The 11,133-nt window shown below is 32.9% G+C and overlaps 1 protein-coding gene across 3 annotated transcripts; it reads right to left on the reverse strand.

The window, feature by feature from the left end:
- Window positions 1-245: 245 nt before the first annotated feature.
- Window positions 246-3,391, reverse strand: LOC129946898 (choline transporter-like 1). 3 transcript variants are annotated; one of them, XM_056057268.1, is made up of 9 exons: window positions 3,233-3,385; window positions 2,571-2,947; window positions 2,356-2,498; window positions 2,032-2,300; window positions 1,717-1,972; window positions 1,239-1,518; window positions 1,005-1,137; window positions 709-933; window positions 246-657 (listed from the first exon to the last, which is right to left on the reverse strand). In XM_056057268.1, the coding sequence occupies exons 1-9, from the start codon at window positions 3,338-3,340 to the stop codon at window positions 481-483; spliced, it is 1,968 nt and encodes a 655-aa protein (XP_055913243.1). In that variant the 5' UTR covers window positions 3,341-3,385; the 3' UTR covers window positions 246-480. The 3 variants fall into 3 exon arrangements, with proteins under 3 accessions (XP_055913243.1, XP_055913242.1, XP_055913244.1); XM_056057267.1 differs by having other exon boundaries at window positions 247-657; window positions 2,356-2,510; XM_056057269.1 differs by having other exon boundaries at window positions 249-657; window positions 2,356-2,510; window positions 3,283-3,391.
- Window positions 3,392-11,133: the final 7,742 nt, after the last annotated feature.

Here is an 11,133-nt window from a genome sequence, read left to right on the forward strand (position 1 = left end):
AAATATCAGTGCAAAGCGGATGAAAAGTTAACAATACCAATTTATCAAGAGTTGATTATCCATCTGTCCATTTTTTATGAAGGCCTCCAAAGAACGTAAATAGGAAACAAGATCAAATTACAAGTTTGGATTATTTACCTAGAAAATTCACTTTAATTCTTTTCCTCAATTTTTCGCTTTTGAAAAATCAAGTGTTAGCTATTATTACAAAACTTTAAACGAAAAATGTAAAACGCGTTTTCTTAAGTAAGTAACCTTTGAAGATGATTTTGGATTGCTTCTGATAATTTATGACTTACGACATATTACTTCTGAATTTTTGACGTTCCAAAATAGAAGAAAAACAAAAAATTATTTTTATTGGTAGAATAATGCTGAAAAATTTGCTGAAGTATTTAATGCAATTCAGTAGGAACCGAGATAGTCAAAATCTTCTGAAAAATATAAGACACCCTTTATAAGTTCTTCGTTTTCTGGACCTTACTGTCTTGCTCTAAAAGGCTGCCTGTATATTGTTTTGATTTTGATAATTGGAACATTATTTTCTCCATTATTTCCGAAAAACTTTGCAAGTTTTGTAAATTTCGTCAAGCGTTTCAAGCCACCATACATCATTTGATCCTCACAAGCACATAACATAAGTGTATCAATGGTCATCTAAAAAATTTGAGATATTTCAAATGTTATCAATTGGAAATTTCAACTTACTTCGAGAATCGAAAAAACTATGTGTGCAATACAAAAAGCACAAATCGAACTAAATAGCACTGGTGCCATATAAAATATCAAATTATCCTTTTTGTCCTTAAGTAGATATACTCCAAGAAGACATGTAAGGGTTGCCACACACAATTTACTTAGAAACATTACAAAACTAAAAGTATTACTGATACTTTTTAATTTTAGAGGCATTTTGGTAGATATTTTGAAAGCCTTGAAAGTAGAAATTTACTAATGTAATTATTTCTTCTAAGGATTTTTTCAAAAAACTTTTCCATTCTTACAATATAAGCACTTTGACGAAAGTCAATTGTTTCAAATGCTGCTGGTATATAAGCATTGTGATTGTAGATTCCGACACATTCCTCAACGAATGCGAAACGATCGAACCAAATTTGATTGAATCTTCTTTTGATGCTGAAATGATAAAGAAATATTGTTTTTTTCTTTAACTTAATACTATAACAAATAAATCGGTAGGTTTTCAGCTCTTACAAGCTGATATTGAAGTCTTCTACCTTTTGCATATGAATGTTACAATCAACCTTGGACCTTTAAGCAATGTTATGACAGCTGATCCTTTAGCAATAGTTCCTAAGTGGTATTTCAGCAATACTCCAATAGCTCGCAATGATGGTGCTTGACTAGAAGACTTAAAGTACCAGAAAGCCACAGAAGTTCCGATACAGAATTCTTCAAAGGCGAATATAAATTCAGTAGTCCATAGAAATCCAAGAATATATATAAAAAACGTTCTGCGGATTGGCTTTGAATCAACATATTCAATTTGCTCAAAAGCTGAAAAACATTTGCTAATTATTAACTCACAACTATAGAAGTTCTTTTGAAAAATATAATATTAGAAATAAGCAAGCCAGTAATAAATTAAGGAAGTAAGAAAGTGCTATGAAATTAATTGAGAAGGTGATTTATTGAGTAGGTATATGAAATTTGCAAACGTGACTAAGTCATTTGTTGAAGAATAGATTCTTTTACTTCTGAATTCGTATAAAATGTCTCTATCTTCTTCGAAATAATCTGTTATCCTTATTGTTGTAGGATATGTTGCCGTTGTAAGACACAATAAGGTAAAGCCAGTTAAAAAAATTAAAGAAATCATAGTGACCAGTCCAATTGTAAGTGTTATGCTGAGACCTGGTAAGTGTTTTATACAAACCCTTCCTAGCTCAAAGAAAACCTTGAGTTGATTTAAATTTCTAAACAAAATCACTGTTAAAATTATTAAAACAATCTGCAATGAAAATTAAATTTAAAAAACATTAGTATTGTTCAGTAAATTTGAGAACTCACATCAATTAAAACTGTCAAACCAATAAAGCAAAATATTAAAATCTTGTTTACACGGAATTCATCTAATAAAATGAACAAAAGATCAGTGTTATATCGGGTATCAAGTGAAAACGTAAATTCATCAGGATTTTCTTCAACTGGTTTCTTGTCATGAAGTGACCATAGGAAAAAGCAAAGACCAGCATTTAAGCCAATGCTCAAAAGCCATATGAACCAAGCTATGAGCATCGGTAGCAAAACCATCATTCCAAATAGTAAAAGAGAAATTCCTAAAAAATTAAGAGAAAATATGAAAATCTTGGGTTTTTCGAAAATCATGGTTACCAAAAGCAAATCCAATCAAAATGGCAACATAATGCCAACTTGAGTATACCGCCAGGAAAAACAATTGATCCACACCCCCGGAATTCAATAATTCATACATATCTCTGACGATGTGGATGGGCCCCGTAGGTACGCATCTATTTCTATAAACGATACTAAGTAAATTTTGAAATAAACTTTATTGTCGAAAGAATACTTAAATTCAGAATTTTTACCTTTGAAAGGATACTGGAGGACATGGACCCCTTCTACCAATTGACGGTGGATAATTTTCTACATGAGCTGCCCTTAATAAATTATAATCATATCGACACATTTGCGAATACGCAGATTTGTCCATGTACATGAACATATGAAAAACATCACGGAAATTATGTGTAGGACATTTTTCAACACAAATTTTAACAACACTTTCGAGATTTTTATTATCGAAGAAAAATAAATATGGTTTTGTTGATGTATCAAATGCAGAAACTGTGAAGTTTTCAAAATGTTTGTTCTTAATTTGATTGCAAATATTTCCAAAAGAATCGGCACCCTTTAAGGCGGCAGCATAATTGCCGTAGGAAATTGCGAATACAATAATTACAATCTGAGGAAAAGTACAATATGAATTTCTTAGAAGATTTTTAATGGAGGAAATAAAGTATAGAATGAAAGGAGAAGTTAAACAATTTTGATGTTCTATAGAAATGTTTAAAAATTGCTGAGAATTTTCCGTATCTCAAACACTTTTCTATAACGGAATTAATTGAATGTAAACTATTTTAACCGTGAGCTAGAAGCTTTTAAAAACATTTTGTTGATATTTCAACAACTCAAATTACACGCTTTTCATTTAAATTTAAACCAATACTTTTCTATGCTTTTTACTTACAAAAAAACACCAAAATGTCACTAACAAACAAATCCATAATGTATCAGTACATTTCTTTGGTTTATGACGATAGTTTTCAGGACTGTTTTGAACTTTTTTACAATTCATGTCCTCAACTTTATTCCGTTGCACCGATGAGGTAGTTAACTTTAATAGGATATTAACTGGATTGAATTCTTGTATAGGAAAACATTTAAGCTATTAAAACTCATTAAATAAACACTTAACAAAAAACATCGATTAATAGATTAAACCATTACAAAATATTGTGCGTGTTTAAAAAGTAGTTATACTCAAGGGATTTTTTTATATAAGATTAGGCTTGTGGTTTGAAGCTTTTTAGACAAAATGCAATTACTTAACTCCTGATTCAATTTTATTTGAAAAATAAGTGCTAAGCAATTAAAAATAAATTCAAAATCCTTAATTCTTATGCTAACTTGTAAAATACTTAAAAAAACACGTCCATACAGCGACGTTTTAAGAAATGAAAATCCGGTTCTATAAAATTCTTCTTAAATTCGAACTTCGAAATAACAGTTTCTAAAAGATTAATATGAGGAGTTTCAATAGATTTTTTATGATATTATGATAGTAAAATATTTAATTTTCTTTTTTTTTAATGTTGGTATTGTTGAAACGTCTTCATTTCTCCAAAACGTCCGTCTTCAGCTTTTGGTGAAATCTATTCCGCTCTTGATCATGTCATGGGCTTCGCTGGTTTTAATAGCAATATTCTTCTTTAAGGTGACTTTAACGTCCCATTCATTGCGATTCTTTCTTAGAAGCATCATTAAGTTCGTATTAACAGGAGCTTATATTATTAGACCACATTATCTCCACGGACTTGCAATAAGTTAGTTGTATTCCAACTTGATTAATTCTTTGAATCTGACACTTTATCTAAGGCAGTAAACTCGGCTTAATCGATAAATACTTTTTTTTCTTGCCTTCGACGGCCATTTACTAAAAAATAGTAAATTGCATGACACCTCACATCCTATTGACTTTCGGAAAGCTTATTTTCAGCTTTTTTTGCTTGTGGTATTGAGAATAAACCAATTTAGAATGGCGTTGACGATGTGGTTCATACTTTTGCAATATTCAGAAATCCTGCATAAAAGGTACATACCTCTGAAAAACTTTGAAAAAATCTCATGAAAAGCAAGTGCCCTGAAGATCTTCAGGTCATATTACCCCGTTTGAAGAATTTAAATCTCTCTCGAATTATTAATATGCCGAATACCTTATAAATATAGAAACTTCTTGTAGACTTCACCCCGGCATTTTAAGTTATCCAGTTAAATTTACTTATAATAACAATAATAGTTAGTACTTCAGACATTTTTAAGGCGTTTGCTAACAACTTTCAGCAATCTTTCATTGACACTCCTATTAAAATAATTGAGAATTTCTTTCTATACTTGCAAGACATGTCCCCAGACTATCTCTTATTATGTCCAAATAACGTACATAAGATAACATCTTATACTGCTAAGCCTTACTTAAAGATGATCATTTTTCTGCACCAAATGGAATTCCTCCAAATTGTCTTAAAAAAGATTAAATCAGTAGTAGCATTTCCCCTTCCTTTTTCTGGACCAAATGGAATTCCCACAAGTTGTCTTGAAAAAAAATAAATCAGTAGTAGCATCTCCCCTTCTCCGTATATTTGCTCTATCTCTAAGCTTAGATATATTCTCATCGTTATGGAATAAGGAATTTATTACACGAGTCTTTAAAAGGGGTAACAAGTCTGACATTAGGAATTACAGAGCAATCTCTTAACTGTCCTGTATTCCCAAGCTTTTTAAAAAAAGTGTTTACGATAGTTTAAATTCTAACTAAAAGAAAGTTTTTATGCGAAAATGTTCGACCCGGCTTTTTTTAACCGCTTTTGACCTACTTTCTCATCATAACATTTAACATGATTTTGAAAAATGGAAGGAATAATGTCTGAATGTAATACTTCTAATCTACTTGTTGTGGGTGACATGAATGCAAGAACTAGAAATGAGAACAGTGTACAGGGAATCGAGAGAAAATCGAAGGATTTAGTCTGCAACGTAAGCTTATTGACCTCGTAACTCATACGGGTTAAGAATACAAAATGGTTCAAACTTGTCAGATATGGAAGGTCAATTAACTTTTGTCAGTGGTCAGGGAAGCTCTGTGATAGACTATAGTCGCGTAGGCAACGAATAGAACGATCATATGATTGACATGAAAATAGAACGTTCGGAATGATTTTCAAAGAAGCTCAAGAGTCCAAGGTTATAAATACCCTACCGAAACTGAAATGGAAACCGACAAATGAGATGAAATATGAAGCAAGGCTCGATATCTCCCTGCTGAGTCAAAGAAATTGTGATCTATCCAAGCTGAATAAAACAATCAAGGAGTCCTTTCCAACTGTACCTGTTAACGGCAAAGCCCGGGAAAACTTTACAGGGCCATGGTTTGATGTATAGACTGTAGAAAGGCACGGGAATTATCGTTAAGCTGGCTTACAGCATACAGATAATGGAATCATGGAAACTTCAAAAATCAATATTTGTTGGCTAATAGATCTTTTAAGGCAATAAGTAAGCTAAAGAAGGCAGCATTCTTCGAAGCTGAATCCAAGAGTTTAGCGTCTTGTAAAAGAGGAAAGGAGCTTTGGAACCTGGCAAAGCAGCTGAACGGAAAAACGTTTTCAATCCATTTTAGTATAGCTTATGATCACTTTCAGAGTTTGTTAAATCCAACAGAAGAGAAACTTGTTTTTCAATATGCTACTCCGGGTTTTTAAAAGGAAACTCTTGATGCTCCCATAAGACACCAAGAAGTGATTTCAGCTGTAATGGAACTTAAAGATGGGAAAGCATGCGGACCGAATGGCATACTAGTAGAATTTTATAAGTATGGCACAGCTAATCAACCGACTGACAACTATATGTAACAATGTCATGGAAACAGGAATGATACCACTAGAATTCAAGGAGTCCAACATTTTCCCGATTCATAAGAAAGGAAGCTTGGCCGAGGTATCTAATTAAAGAGGAATATCCTTTCTAAATGCTCCATTTGAAATATTCACGCTGGTTTTGCAAAAACCCTGAAAGTATCGCAGTACCTGAATAAGGACAAGGAGCTATATACGTTTTTCGTTGGCTTTAAATCTGCATTTGATATAATCAATAGACATGCGCTTATCTACAAGCTGTATAGGAGCGGGATGTCATGGAAGTTCGGAAGAGTTATACCGAATCTAAAATTATTAAGGTATGGAATGAGAAGTGTTGTGGAGAGGGTTTAAAACACAATCGGGAGTCAGACAGGGCTGTACATTGAGTCCGAGTCTTTTTGCCTTGTTTATTGAAGATCTTACAGACCTCTTACCAGTTGGCATAGACTTCAACGGACAAATAAGAAATTCATTGCTGTTTACGGACGACAAATCTCTTTTGGCAGCACCACCTGAATCATTTCAGTTAATGATAAACCGACTGTTTCAATATTGTCAGCTTTGGAGTTTGATGGTGAATCTTATTAAGTCCAAGATTTTGATTTTAAAACGAAGAGGAGGCCGACAGCGACAGAAAAATGGTTTCATAATGGAGAGGACATTGAAGTTGTCAAGGAATTCAAATACCTTAGAGTTCACGTAACGACAAATTTGAGCATGGAAATTCATCTAAGAGAGAAACTAGTTAAGGGAAGGCTAAAGGTGTAATTATTGCAGCTTGGAAAAAATGTTTTTCTAACAAAAGTATAGCACATAGCAGAAAGTTTAAGATATTTGAAGCAGTATCTGAGTCTGTCATGTTTTACGCGGCACAAACTTGGGGAACGAAACAATACGAAACAATTGAAAAACTTCTCCTATAATTTATTAAGCGTATTTTTAAACTGCCATCAAATACACCAAACTATGTTATTATGTTGGAATCAGGACTATCACCTATGTTCATACGAAGCCTAAAAATCCAAGTCGATTAAATCTTGAGAGTTATGAAGATGAGCAATAATAGGCTTCTTAAGATAGAAGCGCTTCAAGTAATACGAATCAAAACAAGTTGGTTGTGCTGATTGGATACATTTGGCGAGAGAATGTGGAATGGAACTTAACCTTTTGTGTAATAATCAGGATGATTGAAAAGCTTCTTTATATCAGCATATTTTCGCAGTGGACATAAAACAACGAGATAAATACTTGAATAACGCCACGGGATCTATATACAGGCAGCTCTACTGTCAATTTGGAAGAGAGGAGTTATTTTAGGGACAATAATAGCATTGTCGAAATTTCAATGATGGTTAAATTGAGTGGAGAAGTGATGCAGCTGAATTTTATACCTCATAGAGATGACTTGCTATTTAAAGGAAAGGGAGGATGTTTTACACTTTGTTGGAAAATGTCCAGTTCTTAAAAAAATAAGTAGGAATGCTTTTGGTAGCGAAATACTGACGCAAAATCAAGTTATACCCTTGCTTAACAATATGGAAATTATATCAATTCTGCAGGCTAACTCTTCTCTGTAGAAGTAGAATTATAAATGAAAGTTTTTAAATATATTATTGAGCTCTGTAATCTTTTTTGTGATTTGTCAACTAGGCACTAGGCCATGCTTTTTGTTTTTGTTTGTAAACTTTATAAGAAAATTGTTATCAAAACAAAAAATAAATCTAATCTAATCTGAAAATCATGGCTTGGGGCGAAAATAGATCTTATCAATTCAATTTCAGGAATTCTTTTTCCACCTTTCATAGCAAAATCCAGGAGTTCCCCAGGGTTATTATTTAAGACCCCTACTTTTTATCTTAGCTATCAATGAAGTTGCCCTTTTTGTACGATACAGTAGTTTATTATTCTATACTGATGATGTGAAAATCTTTTAAAGCATAAAGTCTCTAAACGATGGATTGCAACTCCAAAAGGATACACGTTCACTGCCGTCTGACCCGCTGGCGGGCACAACTTTTACGCCCTGAGAGGCTATACATTTTTGTATAAATATTTTCTGCGTGTCCTGTTATTAAAATATCAATTTTTTTCTTCATCGGCACCTAGATAAAAGTCTTATTATCATCAAATTAATAATATAAAAATATAGAATTCACTTTGAATGATTTATAAATAAATTATGATCATATTTGATGCTTGCTAAATCATTCTAAACATAAAGGATTATTATTATCGCATGTACCAAAAAAAGTTGTGACCTTTCTTTTCTTCTTGACTTCAGCGTTTCTGCCTTCTCTTTCACTAATATTGCTATAGCAATCTGCACAGCGTTATCTTATTTTCCTATTTCTGGAATATCTGCTTCAAGTTTCCTTCAAAATATGCCTACTTTTGGATGTGGATGCGAGTGCTTTCAAAACAGGTTAGCACAAAGCTTCGCAAATCGATTTTCTGAACTCTAAAACTGAGCAGTTCTTATTCTCCTTATATATAATCAATGTGTTTACAACTGATGTTGATGAAAGGACCTCAAAAGCTATTTCATGATACCATCCTATAGTTTTGCGTAGAGGTATAAAATAACAAGCCATTTAATCCGATATGTCAAAAACTTGCTTGGCATGATTACGGTCCACAATCAAACTCAATTTTCCAATTTCCTCATCTTGCCTTGACCGCTTTCCTTTAGGTACTTATTCCAAACCATGTTGTGTACTCAACATGAGAACATCACGCTTGTCCCTCCATTTGGCAACTACGACTTCGGAATTTTTAAGCCCTTATAGTTAATTTTTTCTAACAACCGCCAAGGTTGTCTTTTCATCAAAAAATTCTTCTAGCTTTAACGAAGTTTTGTTCAAGTAGGTTTAAAAGTCCACTTACTTTTTCGAAACGGTTTTCACTATTTGTTAAATTGTCCGCAAGTGCATTAGTTTCATAAGTAACTGGAATCTATTCCGCAATATCACTTGCGGCACCAAGGAATTTTGAAAAAGTTGTCAGTGCTCCAGTAGTTAGTAAACAATAGAGGTGTATTTTACAATACCCATATCCCATAACCACTTGAAGGAATTCTTGTACCCCTTGGACGTTGGTGTCTACCCCCTTTGACCGAGAAGTACGCATTATAATGGTGCTCCAAAAAAATTGGTTGGCATTGGCATTTGTTTCGGTGACAATTACCCGAAAGACTTCTTTTGTGACCATAAGCTCAAAACATGAAAAGGTAGTGCCGATGCTTGGGGGTGAATATTTACAACAGACGAATAAAAATCGTCGTTTGTGAATGTGTTCGCGTAATCACGCACGCCACTGATTAGACGGCGACGGCACGGTCGCCGTATATTTCAGTCGTTGAGATGGCTGTTTTAAATGTACGGAAAAAACCCGTCTCCGTCCAGTTTGAAAGCTTTAGTTAATTGTACTAGCTTACTATTAATGGCTTACGGATAAAAAAAGTACGGTTTTTTTTGTACGGAGAAAATCGTCATGTATGAAAGAGGCCTTAAGGCTATTGGTAATTTAACGCCTGTATTTTTGCAGGTATTTTCCTGATGCTCTCAAAAGTGCTGATGTCATACCATCATTTAAAAAGGCTCGGCCAGTCCCGTCTTTAGTAAGATTTTCGAAAAAGTTATAAAAAAGGATGGTTACCTTTTTGAACAAAACAAATTTTTGTAATCCTGTTTCAGCAGGGCAAATCAATTGAAGAAGCGTTATTACAGTTTTGTGACCAAATAATTTTCAGTTTAGATACAAAAAAGTGCACAGCTGGATCATTTATTGATGTAATAAGGGCTTTTGATATGGTTAGCCATTAGATCTTACTGCGAAAATAAGATAAAGCTGGATTTAATGGTTTTATGTTGAAGTGGTTTGGATCTTATCTTGAAAAAAGTGCCAGAAAGTGAAGTTGTATGAGATCAGAAGTGAATTTATGTTTCTCAACCTTTGTGTACCCCAAGGATCTGTTTTGGGACAAATTTTATTCCTAGTGTACATAAACTCTCTGTTTGCTCTTGATTTCAGAGGTACCCCAACTGCGTTTGCGGATGATGTTGGTTTTTCTTATGGCACTAATAGTCGATTGGATATGGTCTCAGATATAAATTGGAACCTTGAGCTATTGAGAATATGGTTTTCGGTACATAATTTGGTAATTAGTTCGAAAACGAAGCTAATGTTGTTTAGCTTATCTTCCTTACAAAACTTTGAAGTTTATTTTTAGTCCCATGCCCCAGAATGTCAAAAGTTCAAGCTTCCTGAATGTAACTTTTTAACCGGGACCAAGACTTATGTAACTTACACTAACCAAAACTGTGCGTCCAATTGATTTCAAAAATGAAATTCTCAATGCACACGGATAACTTGGGAAAGTACAAAAAAAATCTAGTACTTTTATGTTTTTTTTTTTATCAAATTGAAAATTCATTTTGAATATCGTTTTGCATTTTTTCTTCACTTAATTAGTAATTATTTTGGATTTCATAAACACACAGTTGCATTAAGGTTAGAGGAATCTTAAAGCCACTTCAGTTTAATCAAACAAAATTTAATAATGTGCTAAATCAATAGAACTTCGCAGTTTTTGAGATTCTTTAAAAGGTTCGAAGGTTTGATTGCTTTGTTCTTTTCCTTTTATTATTTTTAACTAAGAAAATATTTCGCCTTTAAAAAGAAGGTGGTTCAAGAATTTAAATTTAATTTTAAAGCAACATTTTCACTAAAAATGAAGTAATTAACTTAGATATTTAAAATAGCTACAAAAATATATTATGTATTAATTTTATGTCTAAAATCCCTTGAGTAACTTGTTTTAAACACGCACAATATTTTGTAATTTTTCAATATATTTATCGATAGTTCGTATTTTTTTTTTTTTTATTTTAGGTTATGAGTAAAATAACTTTGATATGTTTAGTCAATTTTAAGTGAAGTCTTTATTCGTAGTGTT

Source organism: Eupeodes corollae, chromosome 2 (genome assembly GCF_945859685.1).
Source record: "Eupeodes corollae chromosome 2, idEupCoro1.1, whole genome shotgun sequence".
In the NCBI taxonomy this organism is placed as follows: Eukaryota; Metazoa; Arthropoda; class Insecta; order Diptera; family Syrphidae; genus Eupeodes; species Eupeodes corollae.